General features: G+C 49.6%; 2 protein-coding genes across 2 annotated transcripts in view; one reads left to right on the top strand and one right to left on the bottom strand.

The window, feature by feature from the left end:
- NSF (N-ethylmaleimide sensitive factor, vesicle fusing ATPase) overlaps nucleotides 1–6,675 on the top strand; it is a 144,301-nt gene extending 137,626 nt beyond the window's left edge. Inside the window, exons 18-21 of the mRNA XM_058676301.1 lie at nucleotides 1,765–1,899; nucleotides 2,851–2,964; nucleotides 5,646–5,701; nucleotides 6,147–6,675. Coding sequence (XP_058532284.1) covers nucleotides 1,765–1,899; nucleotides 2,851–2,964; nucleotides 5,646–5,701; nucleotides 6,147–6,168 — 327 coding nt within the window. The 3' untranslated portion in view covers nucleotides 6,169–6,675. The remainder of the gene's footprint in view (nucleotides 1–1,764; nucleotides 1,900–2,850; nucleotides 2,965–5,645; nucleotides 5,702–6,146) is intronic.
- Nucleotides 6,676–13,650: 6,975 nt separating this feature from the next.
- The window catches only part of WNT3 (Wnt family member 3), a 33,090-nt gene continuing 32,824 nt past the window's right edge, over nucleotides 13,651–13,916 (bottom strand). Inside the window, exon 5 of the mRNA XM_004597291.3 lies at nucleotides 13,651–13,782. The gene's annotated coding sequence lies outside the window, so the exon portion shown is untranslated. The remainder of the gene's footprint in view (nucleotides 13,783–13,916) is intronic.

Raw genomic sequence — 13,916 nt, 5'->3', positions numbered from 1 at the left:
GCAGGGAACAAAACACAACATTTCCTAAACATACAATCCTCACAATTAGAAAAGGAGACATTCAAAAACCAGGATTGAGTGCTTAGGAATAAAAAAGCACTTTAGCATGAAGATTGGAAGTTAAAATTGATTCTAACCTAAAAAGTGTAGAGAGAAAAAGAAAAAAACTAAGAGCAAAACTTAAAGACTGGCATCAGTCTTGGAGGACCAGGATCCAAGCAGCGGGGGCTCCCAGGGGATAGGGACACAGGGAAAATGAAGGGGAGGAGATCTCAGACACAATCCAAGATATTTCCTAGAACTAAATGATTGGAATTTCCAGTGTAGAAAGGACTCATCTGGTGCCAGCAATGTGAGTAAAGACGACCCATCTCAAGGTATGTAATTTTCAAATTATAGAACATAGGCATAACGATTCTTAAAACCTTATATTTAAAACAACAGGTTAGAAACAAAGGGTCAGAGATCAAATGGCATTGGTCTTCCAGCCAGCAACTCTGAAAATTAAAAGAGCAGTGCCTTCGGAATCGTTTGAGAACGTTTCTTTTCCGGCCTTACTCTATAGCTAGGCAAAGCCGTACGTTTGAAATAGAGGACACGAGACTAAAGGAAGAATCAAGACATTTTCTTACCTGCACAGTCTTGAAATTTTATTGCCCATGCTGTCTTTCTCAGCAAGCCTTTGGGCATATTCACTGTGCAAAGGGAAGCAAAGTGAAGCAAGAGGGAGGTGAGGAGCTGGAGGGCTGATAGGGAAGGGAGAAGCTTGCAGAGCTACAGCTCAGCAACAGGCCTGGGAGTGGTCAGCCTCCATTGGCTGTGAAGACAGAGACTCCAGGAGGGCAGTGTCTCCCTGAAAACAGCAACACTTGAGCTTACCTAGTGAGTTCCACAGTTGGAAGGAGATTGATGATTGTATTTAAGGAAGAGCTTATGCTAAGAGCCTGGTCAACTAAACAGAAAGGGAAAAGGCAGTTGTTGACTCCGGTCAAAACCAAAGCCTGCCGACAAAGGGAAATGCAACATCACTGTGGCTTACCTGTGAGTCATGTGTTTGTGTTAATACTGAATGTGAACTTAACTGTGTTGGGCCCATAGTGGAAGCAGCACAAAAGGAAGAGTAAATCCCCATCCTCCAGAGTGGGATGTCAGTCAGTAACATGTAAAGCTGAAAGCAGAAATCTCACCATTGCAGACGGACCTGGCAATGGGAAAAGAAGAAAAGTTAGGCGAATGAAAGATGGTTGGCTCTGAAGAAAGGAAGTCAGGAATGGTGGCCGTGAGCCTGGGGGTTAAAAAAATAAATATGAAACAAAAATACAAAATGAGACAGTTACATGTTGCATGTAACAAGCCTAAGTTATTTGCTTGTTCAGCTTGGCCTTGCTAAGCTGGCCAAAAATTCTGTTCATTCACTTCATCCCCCCCTAATTCGCTCCACCTTGTGCTGTGTTTGTGCTGGAGAAGGAGTTACACACAGACACCTGGGCCTGATCTGTCTGCTTGTGCGTCTCCCGGGTTTACCGAGGCACTTGCTGCAGCAGTGGAGACAGGAGCTTACTGAAGACAGCCTCTCTTTGAAGCAGTGTTTGGTTCCCCTTTTTAGATTTTCATTAAGAAAATCCTGAGTTTTCTTCCTCTCTGACTCCATCATTTATATTCCTGTGATTGGAACCGTGGATTGCACACGTTTGGTTCGGCCTTGCTCTGGTTTCCTAACTAATCTTACTCTCTGCATTTTAACGTTTTTTTTCCTCTGATCAGGGCCGTAAGCTTCTGATCATCGGGACCACTAGCCGCAAAGATGTCCTGCAGGAAATGGAAATGCTCAACGCGTTCAGCACCACCATCCATGTGCCCAACATCGCCACAGGAGAGCAGCTGCTGGAAGCCCTGGAGGTGAGGCAGCCACGCTCCCAGTGTTCCCCAGCAGCACGGCAGCCATGCTCTTGCCGTTGACTTTCTGAGTCAGCCTAGAAAGGGAGGTGCTGGGATATTACCTCCATTTGTTTCCAGGAATCGTGTGAGGATGCTGAGAGTCAGCGACAGCGGATTAATTGCCCTGTCCTCCGTGCAGGCGGCACACACGCTGCCGGCATGATGAATGTGTCTAGATGATTTTCTCCAAGAACCTGCGATAATGGTGTCATTCCTGGGATTGGCTCCATCCACATTTAATAAATTGGAGCAATGATGAAAGTCTTAGAAACTCCAAAAAAGGAACTCTGTTTTTAAGTACATAATATGGAAATGTTTTCTTAAGCTTCATAAGTATGACAGTCTTGAATTGCTTAAAATTATGTTCATTAAACTGCTGGTGGGAGTGTCAGTGTGCACAGATGACATGCACGCTGTCGGACAGTCTCATCCAGTGAGGTGGTCAGCAGCAGGCAGTCCCTGGGACCTGCTGGTCCATGTGTGCTCCCAGCAAAACGAAAATTTTCTACATGATGAATGTTTGCAGGCTGCTTGTTTGAGCAGCTCTCGGGCTGGGGTGGGCGAGAGAATTCAGTTGAGTCTGCTTTGACAGATGCAGAGCATTCACAGAAAGGAATGTTAGAAATTTTCGCTTACATTTGTTATGGAGTGGAGCTATCTTTCCCCCAACAAATGCATCTCCAAGTCAGGAGGCCTGCAGGAAAACAGGGTGTCAGATCCAAGTTTTCACTTTTGTAATTACAACTGATGGCCTTGGAAGGGCCAGACTGGATTATAAAACGGGAGTGACTCCTATCAGCTTTAGACAAGTAGTTCTCCTGGCTGCTGTTTAGGGACAACTGTAAGAACCAAGTGACATTGCTGACGTATTTGCTGCAAGCGTGCTCTTGTTTTTGTTTATTGTTTCTGTAGCTTTTGGGCAACTTCAAGGATAAGGAACGCACCACTATTGCACAGCAAGTCAAAGGCAAGAAGGTCTGGATAGGAATCAAGAAGCTGCTCATGCTGATTGAGATGTCCTTGCAAGTAAGACATGTCCTTCTGGGATTCAGGCCTTGCCGGGCAGCATCCAAGTCCCTGGGTTACAGAGTTAACTCTGACTTTGACTTTGGTCAGTTGCTGCATCCTAGAACTAGAAAGGACTGGGAAAGACACATGTTCCACTGCCCCACACTTGAGAGATGACTTGCTGTGGGCCCCACAGGCAGTTAGACAGTGGTTGTTCAAGGTCACTGGGCCAGTAGTGGTGGAGGGCTGGGAGTGTCCATCAGTGCCCAGTAAGCCACCACACCTGCACCCCCACCCAGGTGGCCACCACACCACACCACTGTTGTCAGGAACAGGCTGATTGAGTCGTACAGCCTGGCCTAGGGCTCTGTGCTTCTTGCCCTGGCTGTGCTCCTAGACAAATGATGACAGGGTTGAAGTGTCCAGGATCACACTGAAAACTGGGTCCCTAGGCTGCTGGGCCCCACAGGAGATGTTGCTGGATCTTTGTCCACTTGCGACTTGTTTTCCTCCTTTTGGAACCTCACACCATCGTGTGCCCATCCTGTGTCTGCTTGTTCAGCTGACCTCCCTCCTGCTGACTGGGAGGTGGGCACCGTGGTTCTCATTGAGACCACAGCCCCCTGGAGCAGAGCTGGACAAAGGCGAGGAACCTAGGCCACTGTGGTGACATGAGTGAATGAAGCCATCCCTGATCCGCTCTGTTCGCTGTGTTTCTGGGCATCGTGCACCATTCTGAGTGGCCAGCCGCTCAGCCGGGGGGTGGTGGGCAGTGGTAGCGGTGGCAGCAGTACCGTGGAAGCCTCGCAGCTCCACTGAAACAGACTTGTGGACCAAGTACAGATCGATGCCCTCCAGTCTCTTCTGAACATTTACAGGCAAGTTCTGTGGTTTTCTAAAACCTAAGGGTTCCACTACTGAGTTTGCAGAGGGACTTTTTGTTTTCCATTATGAACTAGAAGTCTAAGTTGCAGGACGCTTTGCCTGGGCAGTTGGTTTGGCTTTTCCGGCAACAAAAAGGACTGTCAGAATGAGCCCTGCACTTTCATGTAAGTTTCAGCACTTTTTGTTTTTGACAATTGCAGAGAAAAGCTCTATGGGTTTCCCTCCCCAGCCCCTAGCCCCCACCGGCTCCTGAGTCGTTCACACCTGCAGGTCAACAAGCAAGTTTATGCCACCTAAGGTCACGGGTCAGAAAGTGGGCGTGGGGTGCCAGGCCTGCGGGGCACCTCCTGGGCCTCCAAGCCTGCAGTCCTTCCTGTCCCTTGGGTTTCCTGCAGCTGAGTGGATTCACCTTAGGTCTGCAGAGGGAGCCGAGCCCAAGTGCAAAGGCATGTGCTCGGGCGGGCCGAGGGGCAGTCACGTGACCTCTCTGTTCCCCCTCCACGACTCTGTCAAAACTTGCACAGCACACAGGATCTGCTCTGACTGGATGTCACCTGAGGGAATAAAGTCATTTATCTAGATTACTTTTTCCTCCCTTTCTCTTGACTTTTAATTCCATAGCTACAGGCAATTCAGTAAGTCGTTGCTCACACATATTAAATACGTTTAATGGGCAGAGGCCTACAAGTACTGACTGACTACAGCGGAGCTCCAGCCAGTTCATTTTTTTTTTTTAAAGAATTTGACAATTGATTCATATGTAATTCTATTCCCAAAGAGGGAAAAAAATGTTTCTTTTGTTAGCTCTTTACACGTTTTCTTAGTCCTTTGTAGTCAGCCCTCTTAACTTTGATACATTTGAAACTTCTGTTCAATGTCTTTCTGGGATAGGCAGAGAAATCCTTTTGGGGGTGGGGGGAAAGCAGTCGGAGGGGGGAATCCACCTGCACCTTTGCCCACAGCTGCTCCCCCCACCCCCCGCACCTTTGCCCACAGCTGCTCCGCGGCTTGAAAGTTCTTCCTGGAGGGCAGGGAGTTCCCTCTTGGGAAACAGACTCCTGCCCAGAACATATTTTAGAAGTTAGGTGTGCTGCTCTCAATAAAAATTCATCTTGAGGAATTCAAGATGTTTTTAATGATCATTTTCTGGTAGGCCAGTGAGAATAAAGTGTATTTTAACAAATCAGTATGAGTATTAAGTAGAAAACAGTAGAAATCAAGAGTGCAGCTCTCCAAGCAAACACCTGAGTCCCTGCCCTGCCCTCTGTTCTTGGATTCCTGAGCAGTCACGGTCATGGCAGGCATGGGTTCTTCTCCAGGGCAGGGCAGAGGCACTCTTCGTCTTCTCAGTCTCCGCACAAGCTTGTGTTCATCATATGAAGACACTAACCGAGTGAGACCAAGGCCAAGGGAGGCTGAGTTGTTGCTCCTGGGGAGTTGCTAAGCTGGTTGTAGTTGTCTGAGCAGCCTGTTTGGTTTCTCCGAGTCTGGTCTTTTCTGCCTTGGGTGAGTCCTGTAAGTCAGAAGTCCTGTGAGCCCCCACAGGGACACTGGTCTGGTCCCAGTGTTGCCTCATAGGCAGGTGAGCAACAGCCAGCCAGGTTGCTGGAACCCAGGACACAGTGTCCACACTGGGAAACCCAGGTTCCTCCCTTGGGCACCACAGTGGACTTTGCGGTGGGGCAGGGAGCATGTTTCTATGGTGCAGCAGAATGAGGATGTGGGTGTGCAGTCAAGCACAGCCTCGGCAGGAGTCAGTGCATCATTACCAAGCGGCACCACTGACACCTCTCTGTCCCGTCTTGTGTGTTTAGATGGATCCTGAGTACCGTGTGAGGAAGTTCCTGGCCCTCCTGCGTGAAGAAGGAGCGTGAGTACAGCCAGCTTGCAAGGCCACTGGCCCAGCTCCCTGACCCTCCAGCACCCCAGCGCCCGTCCCAAGGGTGGCTGCCCAGTGCACATGAATGTGACCACTTCTTTCTGAAGTAACCTTGCCTTCATTTATTAGGCTTCTCCGCTGTGTTGTAGGTCTGAGGGACCAAGCAAGGAAGTTGATTCTGTTGGTTTTCTCTCCCTGTCCTGCTTCGCAAAACTTCCTTGTCACAATGCAGGCAAAAACTCGATGGTACATATTTATCAGAACCTGCTTTTCAGTGCATGGAGCTGTGGCCATTGTCTTTTGTGAGATGCTCACCTTACAGCAAATGCATAGTGGGAAAATGTAGAAAAGACGTTGGGAAGCTGTTGGTTATGTCGCGGCAAGGAGCTTCTCGCAGACGCTCACCTGTGTTCTGGTTTGGACATCTCTTTTGCAGTAGCCCCCTGGATTTTGACTGAAAACTGTCTGCGGGACGCAGTGACCAAGGGAAGTGACCAAGGCGAAGAGAGCCTGGGATCTTCACTCTCCTCCTCCAGATATGGACTCAGCGAAACGTTATCTACCTTCAACATGTGCTTGCGCTGCATGATTAGTGCAATGACGCTCCCCGCTGTCCGCTTCCTGGGACTCTCTCGTGCTTGGTGGAAGGCGCACATTGGCTGTAGGATGCTGCGGTTGACCCCTCGGGCTACAGCTGCCTCCTTCCAACCTAGAAGCTCCACATGTGAAACATTCCATGCTTGTGAACACTACATGTAGTAAGCTCCCTGCCACCCCACCTGCAGAGCTCCCAGCAGAAATAGCGAGTGTTGCAAGGCAGCGCCTGGCCTGCTGCAGGCTAGCAGCCTGTGTGCAAAACAGGAGGCCTGACAAAAAGGTGGTTTCTGAGGACTGTCTTCCACTTTTCCAGTGGCAACACTAAGGTAGTGGGGTGTTTGGTTAAAGGCTGTCCCATAAAACCGGTTATTATCCTTGCCCAGAGAAACAGCCATGGACGTCTAAAATATTTTATCGGATATTTCTGGAAGAGCTTCCAGGTTGCAGTCCCGAGTTAGATGATGACTGTGTTTCCTGTGCCATGCTCTCAATCAGTCGCTCTGTGATGAGAAGTATGCTAACCATCACCACTTGCTAGATGCTAAAGACCTGTGAAAGATGGAGCAAGTGTACACCCCTAAACAGAAAGGAGTTATTAAGATGAAATCATTTACAAACCTCCCAGCACTAATTAGGGTCCAACGCTAAGTGGGTCAGCTCCTTAGCATCACATTAAAGCCTTATTAGTTAGCATCACCACTCTTGCTTTTTTTCTTGAGCTTAATGACTTACTTAGAATTTGCCTTCCCTTTATTTTAAATTTCCGGTATACTGTCTAACACCTCTAAACCATCACCGTCCAGGACAAGACAGCAGTTTCCCACCCATCGCAAACAGCTCTCATCCTCCACATACCTCTTCCCAAGGCAGGAAGGACCCCTGGAGCCCTGGAGGGGTGGGAGGATGGTCTCTCTCACCTCAGAGTCCCCAAGAATGAGCCAGGCCATCAGAACCGGGGTGAGACTTGGGGAGCTTGCCACTGTCTCCTCACTGCTGCTCAGAATGCAGGGACAGTGCCCAGGAGGCCACAGTGGCCCTTGGCGTGGCTCTGTCATCCCCACAGGAGAGGGCACAGCGCTGCTGTCTAGCTGCTTCTGCGAGAGAGGAGTGTCGTAGCTACTTTGTTTCGCCTTTTCAGCCCTAGCTTATTTTGTGGCTTTTTTAAAAAGTGGACGGACTGTATTGTGAAATTGTGTGATTCCTGGTGGCAATTCGCTGGGTCTGCTTAGCCAGCACTGACCCTGCCTCCCCTCCTCCCCCGGCAGCAGCACACATTGTGTTAACTTGTGTCTCTTGTTAAATGAGTTCATGTCTTTGTGTTGTGTCCAAAGTTATATTGAAAAATACAGACATTATATTGTTTAATGCAAATGATGGAATGCAATAAAGAGTAAATATACTTGAATAAATTCTGTAAGCCAATATTTTATACCAAGCAGTGCAGACAATGACAGGAACACACAAAGAAGGTGGGGCTCAAAAACAAGCCCATTCCTGTCTTGGTATGACAGGTGATGGTTTTTACTTAAAAATTTCTTGGGAAGTGGATTTCATCATGGCAGTTACAGGATTGCTTGGCATGCCTAACACCAACATCCTGTATCAGAATACCTCCGTGTGAGTCGCAGCTCCGCTTCCAGGTCCAGCTTCCTGTTGATGCACACCACAGGAGAGAGCCATGGTGGCTCAAGTCCCTGGGCCTCTGCCACCCACGCGGCAGACCCACATTAGATTTCTGGGATCCTGGCTCAGCCGAACCCAGCCCCATCTATTATAGGCCTTCAGAGAGGGAGTCTGTGAGTGGAGATCCTTGGCTGTCTATTTTGGCTGGCATTTGTGTCGTCAGCATTCTGTATGGGCAACAGGTCAAGTCACAGTTTCTTTACTTCCGATCCAGCTCCCTGCTGATGTGCCTGGGAAAGGAGTGGGAAGATGGCCCAAGTGCTTGAGCATCTGGTTCCCACGTGGGAGACCCAGAAGAGGCTCCTGGCTTTAGCCTGGTCCAGCCCTAGCCATTGAGGCCATTTGGTAAGTGAGACGGCACATAGTAGATTAGTAGATCTCTGCATCTTTCAGTCTCTGTTATCTCTCTTTCTTTTGTTTAAAAGGGGAGATAATGCTTGAAATGCCTGCATCCGAATCAGAGTATCTAAGATCAGGTCTCACCTATACTCTTTTTTTAAGACCCATTTATCTCCATTGGAAAGGCAGATCTAATGAGAGGTGACACAGAAAGATCTTCTGTCTGCTGATTCACTCCCCAAGTGGCCACAGTGGCTGAAGCTGAGCCAATCCAAAGCCAGGAGCTTCTTCTGGGTCTCCCATGCAGGTCAGGGTCCCAAGGCTTTGGGCCATCCTCTACTGTTTTCCCAGACCACGATCAGGGAACTAAATGAGAAGTGGAGCATCCAGGACATGAACCGGTGCCCATATGGGATCCTGGTACATGCATGGTGATAATTCAGCCACTGAGTTGTTACACTTGGCCCCCACTTCCGCTGCTAATCCAGGTTCCTGCTAAAGCACCCAAGAGCCAGCAGATGATATCCCACATGTTCGGGTTGCTGCCACCCAGATGGGAGAGCTAGATGGAGTTCCAGGTTCTTGGCTTCAGCCTTGCTCAGCCCTGGCTATCACTGGCATCAGGAGAGTCAACCAGTAGATGGAAGATTGTGTGTGTGTGTGTGTGTGTGTGTGTGTGTGTGTGTGCATGCGTGCGCCTTTCAAATAAACAACAAAACTTCAAGATAACTACTCTTTCCTGTGAAAAGCACAAACCAAGGAACCCCAACCTTCTCAATGAGGTTCCTTCCCATGGTTTGCTTTGATATCCTCCAATTTTTGCACCTTTATGAGGCTGTCAAATCTCTCAGCCTGAACCCTGAACATTTGTGTTAGCTCAGAATGGGACTAAAGGCAGCTCAGAGCATTGGCTCTGTAGGGCAGAGGGCAGTGTCAAGGGCATCTCTGACAGCAGGGTCAGCTCCCCAGGAGCTCTGGGAGGAAGACGCTAAGGCCAGGCTTACGGCAGCACAGACGTTGCCAGGGGACTAAGGCTCCATCCAAGCAGGTGCAGGGCCACAGTGTGGCTGGGGTGACAGCCAGGCCTGCCGAGGAAGCAAGGGGCCTCCTCCCTCTGCTAGTGTGCTGGGTTTCTGTCTGAAGCTGTAATTAGAATCTCAGGGGATGATCTTACCCTTCCTAAATTTGCACATCTCCCGAGACACTTTAACAGAAAAAGCAAATTGTTTTGGTTAAAATCTGAAGTGTATTTTGCTTTAAGGCTGACTTTTCATAGCCTAAAAATTACAAAAACCTCTCCTTCAAATTCCAACAAGTCATAAAAGCTTGGAGTAGATGATAATGCCTGTAAAAGCCGTGGGTCAGCCCCTACGCCCAGAGGGGCAGAGCAGGGATCCACTTTCCTGCCATTTGATGAGAAATGGGACTCCTTAAAGCTCAGAGATGGCAAGTGCTACGGTGTAGCCCTATTTTCCATCAAATAGTTTGGCGTTGAAAGGCATCCTTTCATTAGATTATTGTAGCTCTTTTTTTTTTAATTTTTTATTGGAAAGTCAGATATAGAGAGCAGAGGAGAGACAGTTAAAGATTCCATCCAATGATCGACTCCCCAAGCAGCTACAAAGGCTACCACTGCACCAATCTGAAGCCAGGAGCCCAGGGCCTCTTCTGGGTCTCCCACGTGGGTGCAGGGTGCCAAGGCTTTGGGCCGTCCTCGACTGCTTTCCCAGGCCACAAGCAGGGAGCTGGATGGGAAGCAGGGCCACCAGGGTTAGAATCAGTGCCTCTATGGGCTCCCGAAGCATGTAAGGCAAAGACTTCAGCCACTAGGCTACCATGCTGGTCCCTGTTTTTGCTCTTTTTGAACTTTCTCTTATGTTAGAAGTCTATGATTCTGGGGAAACTAGGTGTTCAAGCACAGCTATAACCTGTCTTCTCTTTGGTCAAGGGACATGGCTAACCCCACGTTAAAAAAAAAAAATTTGCCCAGCGGCGTGGCCTAGCAGCTAAAGTCCTCACCTTGAACGCACCAGGATCCCATATGGGCGCCGGTACTAATCCCGGCAGCTCCACTTCCCATCCAGCTCCCTGCCTGTGGCCTGGGAAAGCAGTTGAGGACGGCCCAAAGCTTTGGAACCCTGCACCCGCGTGGGAGACCTGGAAGAGGTTCCAGGTTCCCAGCTTCAGATCGGCGCAGCACCGGCCGTTGCGGCTCACTTGGGGAGTGAATCATCGGACGGAAGATCTTCCTCTCTGTCTCTCCTCCTTTCTGTATATCTGACTTTGTAATAAAATAAATAAAATCTTTAAAAAAAAAAATTGGTCCTGCTAAACATGAATAGGGACCTTTGACAGGGCTGGCCTGCTTAGAAGTTTTCATACCCAGAATGCTCTATTGGGTGCTCATTTGCTGAAGATGAAAGTGAAATAAAAGGTTAATGGTGGTCAGCATTGGACAATGTAGAGGGGCTGTGCCCAGCAACACATCCAGCCCCTTACAAGGCTGAAATGTAACCATGCTGTGGCTTCAGCCTTTCAGGGGTGAAACGCTGCATTGGTCAGACGAAGTTAGGAACCTCTAGCAGCCGATCCTAATCCAAGCTTAGAGTCCCCACTGCACGAGGCAGACTGCTTCTATCCTGTTCTGTTACCATAAGGTGACATAAATGTGTTCCCAGGGCTGGTGTTGTGGCTCAGCAAGCTAAACTGTGGCCTACGATGCATCCCATACAGGTGCTGGTTCAAATCCCAGCTGCTCCTCTTCCAATCCAGCTCCCTGCAAATGCACCTGAAGTGGCAGCCAGCAAGCAGCTTGAGTGCCTGGGCCCCTGCACCCACTTGGGAGACCCAGATGAAGCTCCTGGCACTTGGCCTCAATTTGACCTAGAACTGGCTGTTGCGGCCATTTCAGAAGTGAACCAGCAGATGTCCGTCCATCCTCTGCCACTCTGCCTTTCAAATAAGTCTTGAAAAAAAAAGTTCCTAAAAACAAACCAAGAGAAAGTAAATGAAGGCGAAGTCACTCTGAACCCACATGCAGGTACCCTTTTCTGAGTAGCTGAGCAAGGAAACATTTGTGCCTGCAAACGGAGCTTCAGTGCTCCTCAAGAAGATGGAGCCTGAGTACTCGGGGTAGTCCAGGAGCGGGGTCCCCACCCAGCCGGTGGCCTCCCCACCTGAGCCCTGGCCCAGCACCCAGCCCCACTGTATCCTGCTGTCACGGGGCTGGGAGCTGGCAGGGGTGAAGGCTGTTTGCAGGTGCTTCACTGTCAGTAGGGCAGATCCTCTCTTCCCTATCAAGAGATCTGAAAAACCTGTTGAAAGGAAGGGACTAAAGCTGTAGCCAGCCCCGTGGCCTGCTGACCGCAGACCCCATCCTTCAGCGGTGTCTGTGATATTGATGTGTGCTTGAAATCGCTTGAGTCTCTGACATGAATTATTGCCCAGATTGGTTAGTTCTAAAACCGGAAATTCCTCATCCACAGCTCAGTCTAGAAGTCCTAGAGCAGATGAGACGCCTAGCCACTGGGGCTGAGAGAGCAGAGACAACCCTGATGAGGTCATTTTACACACCGTGGCCACCACGTTGCCAACCATTCCAAACCTGACACTCCTAGGTCAGGAGCATCTGGCCGCTCCACCCCGGGTACAATGTATCAAAGGTCGTGAGTTTGTTTACCTTCTTTTTAATGGCTGAACAGAAAAAAAATGCAGGATGAAATATATTTTCTCCAAATATATATATATTTATATAATATATAATCTTAGTTAACTCAAAGGTATATACATTGTATAATAAATAATATTTATAAAAAGAGACTTTTTGAATATAAAATCAAAAAGATCAACAACTTCTACAACTTCTTTACAAAACTTTGGATACAGCAGATTGGGAGATTTCCAGTGGATGCTATGACCCCACTACGGCGAGCACAATTACAGTGTCCTCAGGTGCTATGAGCAAATGATTACTTGTCAGCTACGCCCCAGAAACGTGACTTAATCACTTTTAATATAGAATACATAGGTAGGAAGCGATTGTTTGGAAAACATGTATCCATTCCAAAATATTCTCACAGAAAGCAAGCAACATCCAGTTGACATGATAGAAAAATGTCCCAGTCTGAGTGAGCTGGAGAGGGGGGTCACTTCCAACTCCGTGGAGGGGGTGGGCTGTGTGGTGAGGCCAGCAGCTTCCTGGGCACAGGCCACCTACCCGCTGGCCATGTTGGTAAGCCAGAAGATTCCCAGCCCAGGGCCTCGGATCAGCAGCAGGGAGACGCCAGAGAGGAGACGGGAGACACATCTTTGTTCTGCTCTGCAAATGCGGCTCTTCAGATCCCAAGGAAGACAGCAGTTGGCTGGCTGGCCCAGGCTGGCCAATCCACTAGCCTTGGCTCTGCCCGCCTCCCCAGGGCACCCAATAGGACCAGGTGGGAGCCAATGCCGGGGAGGTGGGAGGAGCAGGTAAGCCAAACCCTGGGGACCAAGTGGACTGCCGCTGCCTCTAACAGAGTTGCAGAACTCCACCTCTGCTCACTCACACCGGCCAGAGAGGGAAGGAGGAGGCAGGGAGGTGCCCAGTTCCTGGTCCCTGTGCTGGAGCTTCAGGGACAAATGAGCTTCCTTTTCAGTGACTCTGATCTATGCTAAGGGGACCCAAAGTCCAGCTGCTCTACTCACAGTTTTGGGGTGAGTGAAGCTGGGAAGGACTGAATGACCCCTTCCGAAGACACCACTTGCTCAGGAAGCCACTTTGGCTTAGAGCCTGTCTCCATTGGTGAGAAGAGCCAGGACTGCAGCATGGAGAACCACAGTGTGACAGGAGACAGAGGCGGCCTCCAAGCTGCGAGCCCAACAGCCCCCCAGAGCCTGCAGATCCTCCTCTCGACACACCTGGGACACCCCCCGACACCTCAGCTACCTGCGGCTCTGAGCTGCCTGGGTGGGCATCAGATGTGAACAGGCATACAGGGAGACGCACCGGCGGGCATTCAGTCCTTCGTAACCCACCACACAGGCATCTGGGAACAGCTTCTTCCCAAGCAGTCTGCAAACAGACCCTGAGTCCTTGGCCACAGGCCCAGAACTCACAGCCTCTGGTTGGAGCAGGATTGTTGTTGAGGGTTTTTTGTTTTGTTTTGTGTTTTCTGTTTTTTCATTTTTATTTTCTTTAATGTGTGCAAAGATAAGCCTTGGGCCTGTTCTGATCAGACCCTGGAGAACTAAAGAAGAAAGCCCCTCGTGTAGAAACCACACACCATCCAAAATGGGGCGAGAGACGGAGGGGGTGGGGGAGTGGCTCCCAGGGTCCAGGGCATCTAGCATGCGCAGCTGGCAGCAGGCGGCGCTCCTCGCTGGCTGGTACTGGGGGCTGAGCCCGGCTCTGTGTCTGCTTCCCGGGAGACTTCGGAAAATGCACCCAGCCAAGCACGTCACCCCTGCCCAGCGCCCTTGGGAAAAATCAAGAGAGAGTTAGAAGCACAATTAATTGCCCCGAGACAGACCACCCACTGGTGTGATGGGAGATACCCCACCCTGGATGTGACACTCAGGAGCTCCCCAACACTGGATAGGGACAACAGCC

This window comes from Ochotona princeps, chromosome 17 (genome assembly GCF_030435755.1).
Source record: "Ochotona princeps isolate mOchPri1 chromosome 17, mOchPri1.hap1, whole genome shotgun sequence".
In the NCBI taxonomy this organism is placed as follows: domain Eukaryota; kingdom Metazoa; phylum Chordata; class Mammalia; order Lagomorpha; family Ochotonidae; genus Ochotona; species Ochotona princeps.
Note: the sequence above shows the minus strand (reverse complement) of the source record. Positions and strands in the feature narration are given on the sequence as shown.